The 20,630-nt window shown below is 44.6% G+C and overlaps 1 protein-coding gene across 3 annotated transcripts in view; it reads left to right on the top strand.

Moving 5' to 3' along the window:
• ABCA2 (ATP binding cassette subfamily A member 2) overlaps positions 1-20,630 on the top strand; it is a 499,989-nt gene that overhangs the window by 251,321 nt on the left and 228,038 nt on the right. For all 3 annotated transcript variants that reach the window (XM_069241449.1, XM_069241450.1, XM_069241448.1), the window contains exons 9-10: positions 2,758-3,077; positions 14,187-14,346. In XM_069241449.1, the coding sequence (XP_069097550.1) occupies positions 2,758-3,077; positions 14,187-14,346 (480 nt within the window). The remainder of the gene's footprint in view (positions 1-2,757; positions 3,078-14,186; positions 14,347-20,630) is intronic.

Here is a 20,630-nt window from a genome sequence, read left to right as displayed (position 1 = left end):
AGGTTTGAGGTGAGGGAATCCGTGGAGGGGGCACAAAATACACTGTCGCACCAGGCGCCACCAGCGCTAAAACAACCCTGGGTATGGCAGTCATTTCAAGTGATCTGTCAAATATGCAGTGGGACATTTGCTTGCGACAATGTCCTGAAAGTCCATTATATGATACTTTTATTCCTGGGCAGTTGATTTTTTTTTATAGTGGTTTGGAGCATTGAGCTTGTGTCCGAGTTTAGGGTCCGTGTGTAATGTTTGCAATTCTAAATAGAATTAAAATAGGTAGCACCCATTATGAGAAACTATGATGAACCTCCTCGGTTACTGTCCCTGAATAATAAATAATGGAAATTAAGAGTAAAGGAAATGTATAATAACCACGGGGCAATGTTTAGGGACTATTATATGTTCCGGATCCACCGTGCCAATCCATAGCATCACGAAAAATGTTTGTAAAAAAACATACCCAATAACGAGCTTAAAATCCCACAATTGATACCTAAGAACGTCACAAACAGCGCATAGTATGGTCATTGGAATCTCGTTGCAAAGCTAGAAATCGTGAACATAGTGATGTTTTGCTCAACCAAGCATTATCTTAATTTTCTCAGCGAGTTTCTAATCAAGAGTTTTGGGAACGCCTTGCCGGCCTCTACATTTTGATGCAGCTATTCAGGCTGAACTCTTCAAAATCATGTAGAATTTTCCAGCTTATGGAGATGTTTTATATTGTAATGAATTTAACTGGTCGCCATTCGAGCTTGCTTCCGGCACCCGACATGTAATCAAAATTGCAAAATTTCATTACCAACCTACATTTTTTTTTTAAACAGACCTAGATAAAGCAATACTGCAGACTTTAGCACACACGTGGCTGGGTGAGCATTAGTTGGCGTCCGGAAATGTACTGACATTTGTAAATATAAATGGACATTTATGTACAGTGTTGTTGACCGAATTGCCAAAAGCTCAACCCCAAATTGCTCAGTCCCTCCACAGGCGCCGGGAGGAAACAGGGCATTCCGTACAGCCAAATGGTCTCACAAGTGAACCCCCCACAACTTCCCAGGAAGTGTTTTCTTGTATTCATTAAAATATTTCTTTTCCATCCAATGCTGCACCTCACTAAGCCATCAGTGACAGTAGCTGCATTCCACAACTGCTGGCGGAGGTGTGGGTGTCTTCGACACAGAAGAACGCAAGCGCCAACACACCAACAATTGGGAAACCTGGACAGTGATCATGTTGATGCTTCCAGAACTGCCCACATTTGAATTTCTTCCTAATATAGTTGGAGAATGCATGCATGTATCTCACGGGTGGATCCTCCATAAGGGTGGAGGAGCGTTGCTCCCTCCCTGCCAGCAGCGTCAGCGGCAATCCTTTTCCACAAAAACTATAATAAACTCTGTTTATTATAGTTTTTGTTTAAAAGCGGTGGGGCCTTGGTGGTGACGAGTAGCACACCCCCTCAGAGCGCATGTATGTTTGGCCGGCAGTCTCGGGCCGGCCAAACGCACAGGGGTCATGTTGCTGGGCTGGAGAGAGCCAGCACAGGCTTCCAGTCTGCCTGGGAGTGCCCCCCAGCCAATCCTGGGACTGCTCTGAGCAGCGTCAGGATTGGCGCAGGGCAGGTTGGGGGCCTGTGCCGGCATGGAGAGGAGAGAAGCAGCGCAGCGGTGAAGGCGGCGGCACAGGTAAGTGGATTATTTTTTTTTTTTAATGTTTTTATTTAATTTCCCCCACCCCTATTAATCCCCCGCGCACCGCCCCTTCATTGTCGTGCGAGCCGCAACTGATCCTAATATGTTAGAAGCTGTTTTGCCTCGTGTAGAGTTCAAGCAGGGAGGGCTGTTGATTTTTGCTACACCACAAAGGCAGCTCACCCCTTGAATTAGGACTGGCCATCCCTTATCTTTTGATTAAAGAATGGAGTCTCTCTTGGCCAAAATATACGGTGGGGGAAATAAAATAATAATGGAAAAAAAAACCTTTACCTTTGCTGCTGTTGCTGCCGGCGGCCGCGTTGCTTCTCTTCTCTCAGTGGTGTTGGTGTCCCAGCAGTTCCTGGGACACCAGCACAGAATCTCCGTGCAATCTCGCCACTGTTGTCATGCTATACCTAGCATGATAGCAGTGTCAGGATTGGTCTGAGCGGCTTGGTCTGCCACACAGACACTGCATTCCAGTCTGTGAGGTTTCTCCAACCCGGCTGTGCAACACAGCCAGGTTGGAGAAACCTAAGTGTGCATGTCAGTTTGGCAGGTTTAACATGGCCGGCCAAACTAACATGCGCACTTAGGTGCACTCCGCTCCCCCACTCCTCTCCCCCATCCCATGGCCCAGCCACACCCCTCCCAGCACACGCTGGCTGCGCCAGCAGCTGAAAAATAAAACAATAGTAATATACCATACCATTTTTCAGCTGCTGGCTCAGCCAATGAGGCATCGCTCCTGATGTTTATGCACATTTGTAAATGCTGAAAATACCCCAACTTCTGTCACTCTGCCCTTTTATGAGGTTTTATTAATTAAATATAAGTAGCCTGAGTTAGTTTGTTGTTCCCTTATATATAGCTCTTTCTCATTGTTTGCTTCACACATGTGCAGAAAATGTGAGCAGACCCTGAATGTCTGAGACGCCTGTGACATAGTAGCTGTTGTACAATTGCTGTTCTTTTGCAACATGGCAATGACCTTTCCTTGTCCCCACTTGGTGTTTGTGACATTTATGTAACCAATGGCCTCTTATTGGGATTTCAGCTCCATCTGGATGAGGTGAACAGCACTGCGGCCCAGCATCGCCTCCATGCCCTTCTGGAGGACCTGATGGAGGTGGAGAAGATACTTAAAGATGTGGACATTCTCTCCGCTCTGGCAAAACTGCTGCCGAAGGGAGCCTGTGCCAGCAAAGTCCCTTCTCCGTTATCCAATGCCACCAACTGGGGCAGCAACTTCACCACCAGCAATACCACCTCCGAAGAAGGGGAGGAGGAGCAGGCCACAGAAAACCCTCGAAGTCAGTTCTCGGCCTTTGTCCAGCTCTGGGCAGGACTGCAGCCCATTCTGTGTGGTAACAACAGGTAGGAAATCATTGACCGGTCGATTATCATGAGTGAAGGATACTTGTCTTTTCGTTCTCATATCTTTGTGGCTTCACGAAGGGGAGAATGTTCATGCTGTCGTAACTCTAGGCAGGTCACTCTTTTGCAGCCCTCCTGCAGTGATACAAAAGCGTCAAAATATTAGATCCTGTCCAGGATGGACGGATGTGATTTTTTTGAGATAATATACATATTTTGACAAACCTTTCCTCATTAACACGTTTTGTCATATTTTTACTAATAAATTGCATTTCCAGTATATTTGATCTAACATGGTGAATGCTCTTCATGTTGACCAAATACCTTTTTCCCAGGATCATATGGATCTCTCATATACGTTTGATGGGATAAACTCCAGTAACCTTTCTTCCACCTCAAGTTATACTTTCTCTATGTCTTGTTTTTGGGGTAGGGCACGGGCACCTCCCCTTTTTTCTGTTCTAACCTTAACATCGCTCTTCCTATACCCAAGTTGATTCCTCACCCACTCACCCCTTCATATGCAACTTTCACTTCCTTTTCCGCCTGCCTCTGACCTACCTATAACTTAATGCCTCATCCCCAGTGTAAACCTAGTATCGCTACACCCAATTATACGTTCGTCCCTCTAGGCCTAACCATACACTAGTGCCACTACCTAATACCCACTCCCTCTCGCCTTGCCTGTGTGTTAGTTCCTCTGCCCCGCCTATACCCTATACCTCTCCACTGCCAACACCTACCCACAGCACTCCTTGCCTGTGGTCTTGTTATGTTGCCTTGTACTCTAGAATTTGGCACTTCTGGTGTTAGTTCTCATATTTCCTCTCTTTTTTTTTTTCTTCTTTTTTTACAAAAATGTTTTCCTCCTTTTTTAAATTGACCAAACTTGAGATTTGCTACACTGGGGTCACGGAGGTAGAGAGGGTAGGAATCAACTGGAATTCTCCATTTTCTCCAAAATGAGATGGATCATCTAGCACAGGTTGCAGTTTGTCAGCATTCCTCGTGAGTACCAGCTCTGCTGTCGGCAGTGCCATCACTGGGTGATCCAGGATTCCGAGGACATCAGAGCCGCTCTAGGCTGGAAGTCCGAATTAGAGGTGGAGTTACTGATTCCGGCTAGGCGGAAGGTGTGGAGGCCGTGGAGGTAACGAGACAGTGAAGTCCAGCAAGAGCCGGGAGGCAAGGCGAGGGTTGCAACAACCCAAACGGCCCCTCGCCAGGCCCCCGCCGCACCACTTTGTCTGTCTCGTCCCTCGTGGTGTGCCCGGCCAGCACAGACGTCGGACCCTATTGAGCTACGGCCCTTATTAACCCACGCTGCCCGAGCCCAGCGCTGCCAAAGCCCGTGTGGACAGCCTGAGTGGCAGCGGAGCTGCACCAGTTATCAACAGTGGTGAGCCCTGCACCTTGTGCTCATGTGGGTAGGCCCAGCGGCATTGCGTGAGCAAAAGCCTGCCCAACAGTGCAAGAAAGCAGGAACAAACAACAATAACGAAAATAAATAGAACAGCAAGGTAATTAAAAGAGAAAGGCGCCAACTGAGGATGAGTTGGGGGGGGGCAGAGGCGGTAGAGCCTAGGCAGTAGGTTGAGCCTCCGCAGGCCACGTCTAGAAACGGGTGCGGCTTGTTGCCCGGGGGTGAGCTCCCACCCCCTCCACCCTCTAGAGCAAAAGTATTTGCAGCAAGAAAGAAGGATGCAAGGGGCCGTATAGGCCGAGTAACTGTCGGGCTTCTCAGCAGGCTGGAAAGTTGCCCACAGAATCTTCTCACATAGAAGCGCGACATCAGTGGCAAGAGAACAGCAACGAGAACCCGGGGGTAAGAGGGGCACCCGGAAGTTTAGAGCAGCAATGGTGATGGAGAAAAAAACTCTATTCTCCTTCAGGAGAGGCCTAGGATTCAATGGCAGGGAGTCCAACTCCAACCGTTGGCCTGTGTCTGGCAAACTTGGCGAAGGCACCCAAGAAACATAATTTGCCATGGAGACGGCCCAGAAAGAGGGAAACTCCAAGTTGGAAGATATGTATTACAAACACGGAGAAGAGTTGGTTTTACAATTCAATGAAACAAAACTTTCAAAGTATAATACAGGCTTCCCGAGCAACTCCAGATTGAGCAGCAGTGGAATAGAGAGTGCCTCTCCTTGCATTCAAGGAAAACAGAAGCTCGGAAGAGAAATGGAGAATTAATCCAGCGTGATAGAGCTTTCTTCAACCTCTCTTGCAATGTCCCAGTAGGGGAATTTAGAAAGTACTGAGACACCTGTACGATTGCTGGGACACAAGCCCATACAGCAGCAAACAAACCATGGGGTGACCATCGCGGAAGTATGTTAAGGGGAGCACGGACGATCAATCCCAAGAGGAATAAGAAAGCTGGGGATATCTATCCCCACAACACGGACCTGATGGAAAGTACCAGGATTTTAAGGAAGGCTAAAAGGCTTCATCAAAAAAAAGGGCACGCAAGACACTGAGAGGGCATACCAGCAGGCACAACGAGATCATAAACGCCATGCTTGGCGTCTGAAACAAAAATACCTGGGAAAAGAATGGATCAAAATATATGGCCTAATAAACGGAAGCAATTCTGAGAATATGTAGCCAAACTAGAGAATGACTCATCAGATGGGCGCAATGAAGTCACGCTGAAGCATGGCTAGCTCATGTAGCAAGCGTATATACAGACTCAGGGGGAGCTGGACAAAGGGAGTTGTGAGATGCAATTATCAGACAGCGCAACATTCAGCACTGGCCCCTAAGAGGAGGGAGGATGGAAGGCGCAATGTCAGCTGGCGGTAACAAAAATAACAAACAAGCATTTGCAATGCAACGGGTCTCGCGTTTGCTCATGTTAGAGCTGATCGTGTTGTAAACTCCTAACCCGACTTTTCATCTATCGGCAAAAGTGCTTTTATGTACGTAACCCCGAAAAAGTGAAATTAACTGTGTAAAGTGCTCGACTTCTGCCAAGCGAAATCGCGCTAGTAAAATAGAGAAAAAGTAGTCCACGAGCCGGACAGAAAACAGCGAGCCTTGCATGTTTTCTGTACTTAGTCGATGCGCTCGAGGAGGGCTAGCACCTGGAAAAGGCATGACATGTGCATGCCTTCGACTAATGAAAGCAAGCGGATTTTAATAGGCAAGCCCACGAACCAATGAAAAACACTGACGTGATGTCGACAGGGCTCCGAGCCCTTTTCTAATAACTAAAGCGTCTCGCTGCCATACGCATGCGCGAGCGCATGCAACGCAGGCTCGGCCCTAAAAAGATAAGAGAAGATGGGGCATCAAGGCACAGTGGACTTCTGGGTTCTCTGTTTAAAGATCAGTTTGAATATTGGTCAGAATCTCTATCCCGCTTGAATACAGAATGTAGAATACAAGAGACATCCCGGACTCGTGACGAGGCTCCTTACTGCAGCAGATATATAAAAAGGATGAAAAAACTGAACCGAAGAACTAAAGGCTTATCACCCTTCTGGACATTGAAGGTCAAGCATATGCCAGCACGTTATTAACTGAGCTAAATGAATGGATTAAGGACACCAACATTCTTCCCTTTTATCAGACTTGGTTTGGTGAAGGCTGCGCAACTGTTGACAACATTGTCGCGCTAGCCTACCTAGCACATCAAGCGAACAATAAGAACAGTCTACCAGTGTTCACTTGCTTTGTGGACTCAGCAGCATTTGATGGGGTGTCAAGGAAAAAGTTATGGAACAAACTAAAAAGCTGGGGAAGCCCCGATAAACTTCTGAAGGCCCTCATCTCACCATATAGTAACACCTAGGTGAGAATAAAACTGGACGGGGACAGAGTCACTCACAAGCGTTACATGGCTACAGGGCCAAAAGAAGGTTGCGCCCTGCCACTGACTCAATTCAACCTGTATACAGCTGACCTGGGGAATGCCCTTCATGAAGATACCATGGTATACTAAAGAATAGGATCTACTCCAGTATGCAGACGATCTGGTAATTTTTGATCAGACTAGAGTTGGTTTGCAAAGAGGGCTAGACGTCCTGAATTTATACAACAAAGGCAATGAGTTAGCAGCTGACGTGAGTAAAACCAGAGTGGTGGTATTTGGGAAATAAGCCAGGAAAGCTCTCCTCAGGTGGAGATTTGGCCCGCAGACCATAGAAACAAGGAGATCATATAGCTACGTAGGGGCATGGTTACGTGACTCTTGCAAACCATAAATTGAACTCCTAAATACATGCAACTATATATGTGCTATGCAAACTACAAGGGATATTACATAGCCCCTCCACAGAACCAATCAGGAAGGTGTTAAAAGCCAAACTGCTGCAGTAGCAGGATACACACACAGCAGGCATTTCCAGGGCAAATGGAGCTAACCATGGAAAAAGCACAATGCCAGGGCTACAAAATGCATCTTCAGTCTACCGAAATACACAAGTAATTCTTTGACTTGGCTAGAGTTTGGTTTGGTCCAGCAGAAATATGAATGCCTTGGTACTTTGGTGAAATATTACTTCCAGATCCTTAAAGCGGATGCAGGAACTTTAAAGGAACTGCTTAAAGTGATAGGGAGATCAAACCCTTGTAACAGCTATTTGGAAACCGATGTGTCAAAACTCAACTTTTTAACAGCAAACTGGACACAGGAGGAAGTAAATTATTCAGCTACAAAGAAAGAGCTAAATAGATAAGTCTTCAAGTTATCAAGGGAGGAGGACCTGACCAGATGCAAAGAAAATTGAAGGTTACTAGACCCTACTTGACAAGTGCTTTAGGTAAGAAAAGCCTGAAAGACATACAGTGGGCTCAGGTAGTTCAACTCCCCATTAAAGAGCTGAACTCAGGATAGAAAAACTTGCAACAGGTAACTAAATGTCACTTGTGCAACTATAGCAAGGAAACCCTGCTTCATCTCATCGGCTGCTACCTGTCCCTGCTTCCTTCAACAGCGTAGGTTCCTCCTAAGACCAATGCTTCTGCAGCATGGGATAAGACATGTGCTGAGGCAGTGTCATAGCTTTTGGCCTGTATTGTACCCTCAGAGCTGGCCAAGTTCAGAAGGTAGATGAGAGTGGCCTGGGTGGAACTGAATAATGCCGCTCAGCTTGTGGCTCCATAGCTAAGGAGTAGAACATGAAGAAATAATGGCGCCAACATATCTGCTAAAGAACATTAAGTCATACTGGTAGCAAAGAGCGACCTTTTGGGACTACGCCTTATAGTGATAAGTGGGCCCCCGCCATAAAAATTGCAAAAGCACTCTATATGCCATAAGTACCTGATAGAAGGTATTGACTACTTGTACATAATTGCCTAAATTTTCACACCTTAAAGTGTAAAAGCAGTATATATGCCAAAGGGACCAGATACAAGGGACAGACTTGTGGTCATAATTACCTCAATTTATGCGCCACAACCACTAAAAAGTAAGAGCCATCAGAAAGAAGGGGTGGTCTCTTGGGTCACCACAGCCACTGTTTTTGTATGCTTGCTTCATAGTGATGAGCGAGCCTGCATAGCCAAAAATACATAATCATTTTGTAAGTTGGAGTGATTTGAGAGGAAGAGTGGATTTGTGGGATACCATCACCACTAACCCTGTATAAGCACTTTCCAGGTACGAGAAAACAGAGTTCAGCTTTTATAATGATTGCAGTGGTTTTAACTAACTATGCCCACTCCAACATGTACATGCCAATTATACGAAAGACTGATTAGAAGCCAGGGTGGTTTGGTGGGGTATAAACTCAACCTCTGCAGGCATCTTTCTTCACCCAATCAGAAGGTTGGGGGGGGTCATTTGGGGACTAAATGTTCTTTTAGCTATTGTGTGCCCTTTTTCTTATTTTTTAGCAGTTGGTTCTTGTTTATTTTTTGTTTGTTTGTAATGATTGCAATGATTTTAGTTACTTTTGTATTAAAATGTATTAATTCATTCACTCATATAGAATACAAGCACCCCTTGGTAAATTTCATTTCTAGACATCCCGACAATTGGAAGTTTCGGGAGGCTGTGCCGATCCCTTCTATCCAATTGGCTTTCTAGTGAGAGAAGTTTAAGACTCGTGCCCACATCATGAGGCACCGGTCCTAAGTTTCAGCCTTTGCCACTTTCTTCAAAGAATGGTCTGTGTAATTATAGAAGAAATGTAGTCCTGTGCCAGCTCCAGTGGTGAAATGCTCCTCACTCAGGTAAAAGCCTTCACCACTCATAGTCAAGAGCTCTGTTCTGAGAATGTAAGCTATCCTGACCTGTGCCAGCCTTTTGAGAGGAGCTCCATTCCTTGAAATTAAAAGACGTCTTCCAATGAGTTTCACATGCTAGTCTGTCCTAGAAGTGAAAATCAAATCCCCTAAGCTGTTGCAGCCATAGAAGGGTGCAGTATCTGAGGCTGGTGGAACTTGACAGAATTCATCTAGAAGTAAAGGTGAAAGAAGCAGACTCCCTCTGTTTATCTCGTCTCGTAGATGCTCAAAGCATGATAGCTCTAGCCAAACACTTGTACACACAGACCTTGAGTGGCCAATCTCTTGTGACATAAAAACAGGTGAGAGCCACTGTAGCCCTTAGCAACCTCCTGTGCTAGCCTTAGAGCAAGAGGTTCTGTTGCCTTTTATTAAATTGAGCATAGCAGCGTGCAAGCGCTGCTTTTCGACCTATTGTAATCTATTCTGTGGGCTGTAACCACACCCATCACTTTCGTTCATTCCTGGGCCTCCCTTTCAAAAATCCCATGATGTTGGTAAATGCTTTACGTTTGTCCCACATTGAGGCTGATTTGTTACCTCCTTGGAGACTGACCCTGTATATGGATTATTGCGTGATCGGGAAGGTACCTTAGTATGGCACACTATTTTTTCTTTGCCTCGGCTCTTCACTCATGGCGGTATGTTGTTTCTTCGTCCTCCTTGTTTTTGGGCATCTTGCTGTCTCTTTGCGATGTCTGCGGGGTTGTTTTTATTTACTTGTTTTTTTCAGTTTTATGTAGCGCGAACTCGGCATGAAGGTATTGGAGCGCTTTATTATTTATTTATTTTTTGCAGTTTTATGTAGCGCGAACTCAATACAAAAGTATTACAGTGCTTTACATGAGCACTGTTTACATTACACCAGAACACATTCATCTTTGGTAGCAAGGGGAGATTAAGCGATTTGCCCAGAATCACAGGTTGTTGAGCCGGTGCCAAGACTCGAACAGTGTTCTCCAGCTCCAAAGTCGGCAGATCGGGCCCTTGCACCATATCCTCTCCCCTGTGGTTCCTTGTCTGGTGCTCGTTGGGGGTAGTCTGAGAATAACCTATATCGCTTGGTAATACAGGTTCTGTCATTTCATAGCACTGCAAAGCAGGTGCCACTCTTAACAAACTTGCTATAATTCATTTGCATCGACCTTGCAGAGATGAAGAGATGAAAAAGCTATGTCAGGATTATTATTATTATTTTTTTTTTTTGCGGTTTATGTAGTGCAAACTCGGCACAAAGGTATTGGAGTGCTTTTTTTTTTTTTTTTGCAGTGTTATATAGCGCAAACTCGATACAAAGGTATTACAGCACTTTACATGAGCCCCAGTGACATTACACAAGAACGCATTCATTTTTGGTAGCAATGGGAGATTAAGTGATTTGCCCAGAATCACAGGATGTTGAGCCGGCGCAGAGACTCGAACCCTGTTCTCCAGCTTCAAAGTCGGCAGCTCTGGCCCTTACGTCACATCCTCTCCCCTAGGATTCTTTGTCTGGTGCGTGTTGGGGGAGTCTGGGAATAACTTGTTTTTAATTTTTATAGCGCTTGGTAATACAGGTTCTGCCGTTTCATAGCCCTGCAAAGCAGGTACCATTCTTAACAAAATTGCTATAATTCATTTGCATCTACCTTGCAGAGAGGAAGATGTGAACAGGATTGTAAACTATGACATTCTCGTTCTGTCCCTTGGATTCTCACTGGGTTAGTCTGGGATTGAGGGTAAGCAGGTCCAATCTTTTTTGCCAGTCATCTTTCCCAGACAAGAAGGCCGTCGTCAAGCTGCAGGGCAGTCCTCTGGCAGCCAAGTAGCCCTTCTTTTGTAACTTCCACAGAGTGTTCTGAAAAGTGCCTTTGAAGGTCTAATATCTATATCTGATGCTAGCCTTTCTGTGGGGGGACTCTGTCCTATCCTGCATCTAGTTCTGAAAAGGTTTTCCCCTTCCCCTGTCAATGCTTCAAACTGTCTGGGGGTGACAAAAGACAGGGTGTCTGGTTCCTTTGTGTTTGCAGGAGGAAAAAGCCCTTTGAAGAGTAGGCGGTACAGCCTCTCCCCAGTCATACTGTCAGGATTGCTTATCGTGTCTATACCTAAGCCCCCTTTGTGTCCGTGTCCGGAAGGAATACACAAACCTCAACAGCAGGGCTGTTCATAGTCATGTGACTAAAGACACTGGCAGAAGGCACGAATGGTTGGGACAAAACAAATGCCAACTTTCTAAAAGTAGCATTTTCAGAATTGTGACTTAAAATATGACTTTATCATTAAAGAGATTTAACATTTTTAATTGAGTGTAAACACCATATCACTGTCTGCACCCAATCTGAAGTTAGCACTTATTAAATTAATTAAGGTATCCCAGTGTAGGTCAATGGGATAGATAAGCCTTACTTTATATTATGTTATATTGATTTGTATAGTGCACAAATCACCCGAAAGGGTATCCAGGTCCTTGGGCAGGTGTGTAGGTGTGTGGTCCCCAAGGTGCTTATACAAAGAGCCAGGTGTTCTGCTTCTTGTGGAGCTCAAGAAGTGAGGAGTCGCCGCTGATGTTTTGCAGGAGGTGGTTCTCTGACCTGGATGCGATGTAGGAGAATGAGCGATCTCCGGATTTACTTTTGCAGATACGTAGAGTGTGTGCTGCGCTTGTGAATGGGAAGCCACAGAAGCTACCTGAAGTAATCTATGACATTCTTGTTTTGTCAAGACCTCTGCAGTGTGTACATTAACCAATTGAATTGAATACAGCTTAACACTAGGCAATAGCACCTGCTCTTGATAACTTCTGGAGGGTCACCAACCAAGCACATAGGTTAGTTCTAGGCAAAAAGATGGCAAAAGGTGTTGTCTCCAAAATGGTGGAAAAGGAGTCATGACTCCAGACCCAAGCACTTCACGGCCTTAAGCTTGATAGCAAAAAAAACATTTTCCCTTTGGTAAATGAGTTCAGTTCAGTTAGCGCAAACTCAATACAAGGGTAGTACCACGCTTTACATGAGCACTGGTTACAATGGACAAGAACACATTCATTTTTTATAGCAAGGGGAGATTAAGGGCCAGATGTACCATCACGGCCCATTGCGATTCGGTAATAGCGATTTTTAAGAAATCGCTATTACCGACTCGCAAAGGGCCATGTATCACATTTGCGAATCGGTAATAGCAATTTCTTAAAAATCGCAAAAGCTATTACTGAATCGCAAATTGCGATACAGGCCCCATTCGCAGCTATGGGCCTGTTGGCTCATAGCTGCAAATTTTTTGCATTTCCAAAATTGCGATTTCTGAACCAGAAATCGCAATTTTGGAAATGGCTAAGGCCCCCTCTCCTGCACCCCAAAAACTTTTTTTCAACATGTAAGGTACACACATGCCAAAAGGGCATGTGTGCTTTACATGTTAAATTAAAAAATGCAGTTTTACTGCATTTTTAAATTTTGCACCAGGTTACCACCTGGTTGCAAAGCATGGTATTTTGCAAGTGCAAAATGCCATTTTTGGAAAAATCGCAAATTGCGATATTTTTTTTTTTTTTTTTTTTTTTTTTTCCAGCATAGCCTTACAACCTGGAAATTGTGAATCGCAAATTGCAACTCGCAATTTCCAGGTCGCAACGCAAGAAATCGCAATTTTAACGATTTCTTATTTGTGGTCTGCGAATGCATTTCATGCATCGCAGACCACTGTTTTGCACTCGCAAACGGCCGAATTTACCGATTCGCACCGTTTGCGAGTGAAAAACTTTTTGATACATCTGGCCCTAAGTTATTTGCCCAGAATCACAGGATGTTGAGCTGGTGACGAGACTCGAACCTTGTTCTCAACTCCAAGGTCAGCAGCTCTGGCCCTTACGCCACATCCTCTCCCCTAGGGTCTTTTTCTGGTGTATGTTGGGGCAGACTGGGTTCTGCCATTTCGTAGAGCTGCAAAGCAGGTGCCATTCTTAACAAAATCACTATAATTCATTTGCAGCCAAGCTGCCTCTTCTGTTATTCTCTTTGTACACAATCATTGTTTTTAAAAGTTGGGCTGGTATTGCCAATGCAGAGGAATAATTATTTTAAAAGTTTAACACATAGAAATATATGTCTGTCCCCTTTTCTTTGCTCCTAACTTTTGACCCCTTTATTCTCTGGGTTAAATGCCATGAAGGGTGCCTCTTTGTGGCTTGTTTGGTGCTTTAAAAGATTAGGTAAACACCCTAGAAAGGATTGCATCGCTATCGCAGCCAGTCTATAGGAATGAGGCAAAAACACCCCCAAGATGGCGGCCTTGTTGTGTCCTTTCTCCTGCAGCAACATGCCTGGGAGGGTTGCTGCGGCACCTGGCATACATCCACTACACTCCAAAACATAAAACACATCGGTAATAGGCATTGTCATTTACAACGCCACTAGCTCTCTCACAAACGCGAGAAGTATGGCATTGCTAATGCTTGTATTATTCGTTGCAGCCTGCTCTCACTTGAAATGCCTCCGTGTTTGCGATGGCACACTGGGGGAAATGCCAATTTCGCAGATTTTCCAGATCTTTTATTGCTTTCCTATTCAGAGTTCTAAGCTTTGTACTTGGGGATAATACAGTAATACAGCATGTTTGCCCTACCCCATAACCTCAAAGTGCAGTACTTTCCCTGTACAATACCCTCAAGTTGTACCTGGATAAGTTTGTGTAGGGGAAACAGTGCGCTCTCGGCTAGTCGTCTAAGCCCTCTAGACTGGATGATGAGAAGCAATGTCCCACTGTCTCTCCTGAGACATCCTTTTGAGATGAAAAATGTATGAATTCCAGTACTAAGCCTTTGCAGCATCCAGGTCTCTAAAGCGCCAGCTGTACTAATATTTGCCCATTTTGTGATCCATGATTTTGTAGGACGATTGAGCCCGAGGCCCTAAAGCAGGGAAATATGAGCTCACTGGGGTTCACGAACAAGGAGCAACGGAACCTGGGCCTTCTGGTCCATCTCATGACCACGAACCCCAAGATCCTCTACTCCCCAGTAGGGACGGAAGTGGACAAGGTCATCATGAAGGTGAGTGAGGACGACGCTGCTCCTTACTATGTTGTCAAACCAAAATGAATGCGCCTAGATGCACTTGTAGCGACGGGTGTTTGTCTGAGGGAGGTGGTGCACTCTGTGATCTTTTGTTGTACTTTTTCTTTGTTTCACCTGCCCTCCTGGGCGAAGCAGACAGTCTGATGTTCTGAAAAGGAGACTGAAGCTGTTGCCATTTCGTATGCAAACACAATCTCCGTGCAAATTGGCATTTACGCCGCAGTTTAATGTAATCAATAAGAACACATTAACCAATTAACCGGGGATTTGATGTAAAATCAAGATGGAGAATTGCAGTCTGATGGACCAGATTTCTAGCTTAGCAAAAAGACCAGTCGACGAAAGATCAAGCTGATGAATAACTAGACAGAAAACAGGATGTAAGGGGTGGAAAATACCAAAAAGAGTGATTATAGCATCTTCAAATCAAACCAAAGTACAGTGAAAAAAGCTCTCAAATCGATTTCTAAAACAAGAGAAAGTTTAAGGTAAATTTAAAAAACAAAACCAATAAATGGTGGGTAGTTTTAAAAAAAATTTTTTTAAAGAAGAGTAGGGTGTCTGTACCCTTCCATCTATTTGCAGCGCAACAGACAGGCCAGTGCTTCAGGGAGGAAAAGGAGGCCAATGAATAGGGGAATCATAATGGAATCAATAGGGGAATGGGGGCTTGGACAAGGGAAGGGTCCGGGAAAAATCTGACCATAATTATATGAAATAAAATACTTTCTGAGGTAAAACGAACATTGCGTGACTTAGGGAGGGCTGAAGTGAGGGATGGAGGTTTGAGGCGCTCTACTGAGAGGTGCTGAATGCAAGGGTGTGCCAGGGCTCCACTGCAAGCAGGAACAAAAAGATGATGCTGTGGACGTGGCTAGCCATGGGGAGAAGAGCTGGAAAAGAAAGAAAACATGAAGGACAGGAAAGGATGGAGATTTGCGGAGATGTCTGCTGGGAAAAATATTTAAAAAGTGTATCTCAATCTGAAGGATTGTTCGGCACGTGGGGTTTGCTAAACTGGGAATTTCAGTACATCCTGTGTATTACTTCAGGAAAGTGTTTCTGCCAAGTTTCCCAAAGTTTGTATGTTATCACTTTGAATTACACTGGATCACTAACCGCCAATTAACAGTTCAGTTTTGTTTCACTAACACAGAAAAAGTACTGTTTATAACACAAAGCTATAATGGCATTGAACAGAAGAATTTGCATACAACTAATACTTCAAACAAAATAAAAATTACACACCCCCTTACGCATCGTATATCCCAAGTAGTAACACCGCGAAGACACAGGTTAACTGCTTACATTAAAGGTAGACTGAATTTGTGGAAGAAGAGGTCTTTTAAGTCTTTATAAACATGCAGTGTAATACGGAATGTTTGAAAACGGGAACCTATTTTTCAATATTACCTTTTTGTTACAATTGTCGGGTGTCTTACACTGAGATTGATCCTTCTCCAATCATGTATGCACCATTTCTTTTCAACATGAGGAAGTTGGTTACTCTGGAGAAGTGTAAAGGAGTGTTCTAGGACCTGCTGAAAGACTCAGAAGGATATTGATTACGAGATGTTCCTGCTGCCCTTGATGGCTCATACTTTTTGTGGTGGTTGTTTTCATTTGCTGTGTGTGCCTATTGATGTTGCTCCTTGTGGCTGTTGATGTTGCTCCTTGTGGCTGTTGATGTTGCTCCTTGTGGCTGTTGATGTTGCTCCTTGTGGCTGTTGATGTTGTTCCTTGTGGCTGTTGATGTTGCTCTTTGTAGCTGAGCTGTTGCTCTTTGTAGCTGTTACCCTTTATGGATGTTGCTCTGTGTGTCGGTTGCTCTGTGTGTAGCTGTTGCTGTTTGTAGCTGTTGCTCTGTGTGGCTGTTGCTCTCCATGGAAGGTACTGAACACTGACTGATCAGAACCATTTATTTTCATAATCTTTGAAGTTTTGACCCCACAGTTTATTTTTGCCAGTACATTAGGCTTTGCAATATTTCCGTGACTCAGTTGGTCTTTTATCATTTCTTGGTCACCTGTAAGTGCTTGTTGATGGGTTCTGTTTCACCCTGTTGCTTTAGTGTGATTGGTAGAAGAGACTCGCTGATTTTACGTGGATCATATCTCCTTAAGGAGCATCATGCTTTGGAAAAGAGGCTCACTCTTGCATTGTACCCACACCCAAAGATGTTTTAATGTAGACACAACCTAGTTTTTTCCATTCCATAATATCTGTCTGTCAATATCATATCCATTTAGGTCACATCTCCTTGGCGAGGGAGTGTCATGCTTTGGAAGGGACAATCACTCACGCCTGGTACCCATAGCTTTGGAGACTTTAATGTAGACTTGCGTCTAGGATAGTTCATTTTCCATTTAATAAAATCGGTCTATCAGTATCATTTCCTTTTTAGGCCTTTAACTTTAACCTTAACCTAGCTATTCCAGTCTTCTGCTGTAGCCCCACCTGCTCCGGAGACAGAGAAAAAGAAACTGTGCTTTCGAGGTCACAAGGGACCATTGCTATTTTTGTCGCTGTAACATTGCTGTTGTTGGGTGGCACCATGCTGCTACTACAGACACCGCTTGTTGATGAGACTCCCGGGATGACGCGCTCCTCTGACTGCTCTTCCTAGTCGCTCACGTGTAAAATCCATTCATGCAAGATCCTACATCATCTCACAGCACAAGCAAGCTGTGCATTGCAGCACAAAGCAGTGGCCACGGTAGCACTAGACACTTAGAGAAGGCCAGTAGTTTATGGGACAGACGTTTGCTTTCTGGTCTGGTCAGTCCTGAAGCCCGAGTTTTCTGGTGTGGATGTACATGAATTACTGCAGAGAAATAATGCTCTAGCTTACTCTAACATTAGAAAACGTCCTGGTCTTATAACCAATACATCTGAAAAAATTGTGCCTTAACATTAATCATTTGACCCCAGTATTTGAACAAATTCTCTTAGGGGAGAATCTTCTATTCATGATCCACAGGTACTATGAGTTCTCTTGGCGCAACATGGGGCTGTAATGAAATCATTTTCATGGGCTGTTTTTTGCTCCCCTTCCAGGTGTGTTGGCAGTCATTTCTCATTAAGTCACCTGCATTCAGGTGTCTGGCACTACGTCCCTTTATTGCAGTGGGTGGCTGTGCCCTTGATAAGCAGCGTGGTTGCTGTGCGATAATAGCACGTCACCATGACTACTGTTCTCTGCTCTGGTAGATACATTTCAGGTTGCTGTTTGAGTTTTGAATTGGGTTTCCCTGGTACCAAAAATCACACAACCTTCATTCAGTAGCAGTTTACCGAAACGCTGAGTTGGTGCAAAAAGGGAGCAAATGCCTACTATAACCATGTAGCTATGTTATGGGAAATGGCGTATTGAGATTTTGCTCCCCTTCATATTGCATAACAATTTTAATACCAGATGAAAAATAGGAGCAAACTGTATTTGTATATAATTATATGGAATATAATGTTCACGTTTTTAAATGTAAAATATTATGCACATTTTAAGTCCATTACTTAGTATGAAAACCCTTTGAAGTGTAAGTGGGGTTGGGTACAGCCCCTCCCCTGTTATGCTGTCAGGATTGCTTATTGGGTCCATACCTAAGCCCCCTTTGTGTCAGTGTCTGGAAGGAATACACAAACGTAAACAGTAGGGCTGTTCACAGACATGTGACTAAGGACACTGACAGAAGACACAAATGGTTGGGGCAAAACGAATGCCAATTTACTAAAGGTAGTATATTCAGAATAATGGCTTAAAATTTGCTGTTATTATTAAAGATATTTTTAAATTAAAATTAATTTGAGTGTAACTGCTATATATCTGCCTGCTCTCAATTCAAAGTTATCACTTAATAAATTAATTAAGGTAACCCAGTGTCTGGCAATATGTCCCTTTATTGCAGTGGATGGCTGTGCCCTTGATAAGCAGCTAGTCAATGGGTTAGATAGGCCTTTTGTTATCTTATGTTATATTGATTTGTATAGTGCACAAATAATCTGAGAGGGTATCCAGGAGCTTGGGCCGGGGAAGAGGTGTGTGGTCTACAAGGTGCTTATATGAAGAATCAGGTCTTCTGCTTCTTGTTGAGCTCAAGAAGTAAGAAGGAGTTTCTGATGTGATGAGGTAGGTGGTTTCTTGTCATGTATGTGATGTAAGGGTATGAGCAAACTCCAGACTTGCTTTTTCAGATACGTCAAGTGTGTACGAGTGAGACAGAGCTTAAGTGTCTGGTGGGTTGATGAAAGTGTAGGCGGCTGTTCAGGAATTCTGTTCCTGTGCTGAGTAGGGCTTTATATGTGTGGATAAAAAGTTTGAATAGTCTGTTCTTGTGAATGGTAAGCCAGTGAAGCTTCTTGAAATGAGGTGTGATGTGAGTGCGGTGTGATGTAGGTGTGGCCTGGTCATGCAGTTGGTGAAGTTCATTCTGGTGGCGGCTGTCTTGTTCATAAGGGAGAGGATGAGCTGGATGTCATTGGCATAGGAGATGATGGTGATGTCTTCTGATCAGATGATGTTGGCTGGTGGTATCGTTTATGTTGAAAAGAATGATCACTGTGGACCTCTGCATATCAGTTTCTTGGTTTCTGATGTGAAGATCAGCTCCCTGACCCTATGGGTTCTTCCCCTGAGGAAGGAACAAATCCATTTGAGAGCAAATCTCTTGTGTGCAGTCTTGTGGAACCTTCTGATGAGGATGTTGTGAAAAACAGTGTTGAAGGCTGTGGAGAGGTTGAGCATGATGAGGGTCACAGTTTTTTCCCCAGTCCAGGATGATTTGAATGTCGTTGGTGGTCGCGATGAGTGCTCTTTTGGTGCTCTGGTTCTTTCTGAGTCCTGATTGAGTGTTGTCTAGAAGATGGTGGAGTTCAATGTGGGTTGTGAGTTGCTTGTTGATGGACTTCTCCTTCACTTCAGCTGGACAGTGGAGCAGGGAGATGGGTTGGAAGTTGCTCAGTTGATTTGGGTCGGCTATGGACTTCTTGATGGGGCGTTGATGTCTACAAGTTTCCATTCATCCTGGAAAGGGGTGGATGTGATGGAGGTGTTGATGATGTGGGTCAAGGTGGTGCTGATTGGTGATGTTCCCACGTCGTAGATGTGGGAGGGGCGTGGGTCTTTTGCGGCACCTGTGTGGGTGGTCAGCATGATTGCCACTGTGTCCTTTCGGTTAAGGGTTGTCCGTTCAGTCAGATGATCATTTATGTTGATTGGTGATGGATAGGTTAGCAATGAGGTCTCTGGGGTTTAGTTGTGGTTAGAAGTTGCTGGAGATGTTTGTGATTTTGCTATGGAAGAAGTTGGACAGGTTGTTGCAGAGTTGTTGGGAGGTAGTGATGTTGTTCAGAGAGGGTGAGGTGAAATCCTTGACGATCAAGAAGATTTCCTTGCAGCTGTTTGAGCTTCCTTTGATACGGTCCACTTACTTGGTGTCTCTTATTTTGTGGTGATTGTGTCTGAGTGTAGCCTCTGTTGACTGTGTTGTGGTTGACTCTCCATTTCCTTTCTAGATGTTTACAGCATTGTTTGATGTTTCTGAGGTCTTCTGTGTACCAGCTGGCCTGGTTGTTTGATCTACTGTCCTTGTTGGGTTTGAAGGGTGCAAGTGGGTCAGTGCAGGTCCAATTGTTGATGTCCTTGTCTAGGTTGTCTGTGGGGCTAAGTTGAACTGTGCTGAGGGCGCTGAGCTGAGCCATTCTGTTTCTGCAATTTTACTCCAGCAGAGGCTTGGAATGCTGAACTTGGTAGGGGTACTGACTTGAGGTATGTTGATTTGGAAGTGAATGGTGGAGTATTTGGTCCATGTGGGTGGGATGGAGGAGTTGCATTTGATGATGTCGCTTGTGGTGAAGATGAAGTCCACTGTGTCCTTCAGTGTGTGTTGGTTCTAAGACTAGCTGGGTGAGTCTGATGTTGCTCAAGCTTTTGAGGAGTGCTGTGGAGTAGGGGTTGTTTAGGTCTTCCAAGTGAAAGTTGAGGTCCATGAGGAGAATGTTGTTCTGCTCACCATTGACTCCAGAGCTTACAAAGTCAGTGATGAGGTTGGCAAAGGTGGGTCGTGGTCCAGGTGCTAGATAGGTGTGGTTTCCATTCAAAGTGAAGTTTTCAAAGATTTGCAGCTTGAAATGCAGGTGTTCCATGAATGGGGTGGCGTCCAGGGTCTAGAGCCCTAAGGAGTTCTGTGTATTAGCTCTGGGAAGTGATCAAACCAGGGTGCCTGATACTGGGCCTGATTAAGGCACAAACGTCTTGCCTTTGC

This window comes from Pleurodeles waltl, chromosome 6 (genome assembly GCF_031143425.1).
Source record: "Pleurodeles waltl isolate 20211129_DDA chromosome 6, aPleWal1.hap1.20221129, whole genome shotgun sequence".
NCBI lineage: Eukaryota > Metazoa > Chordata > Amphibia > Caudata > Salamandridae > Pleurodeles > Pleurodeles waltl.
Note: the sequence above shows the minus strand (reverse complement) of the source record. Positions and strands in the feature narration are given on the sequence as shown.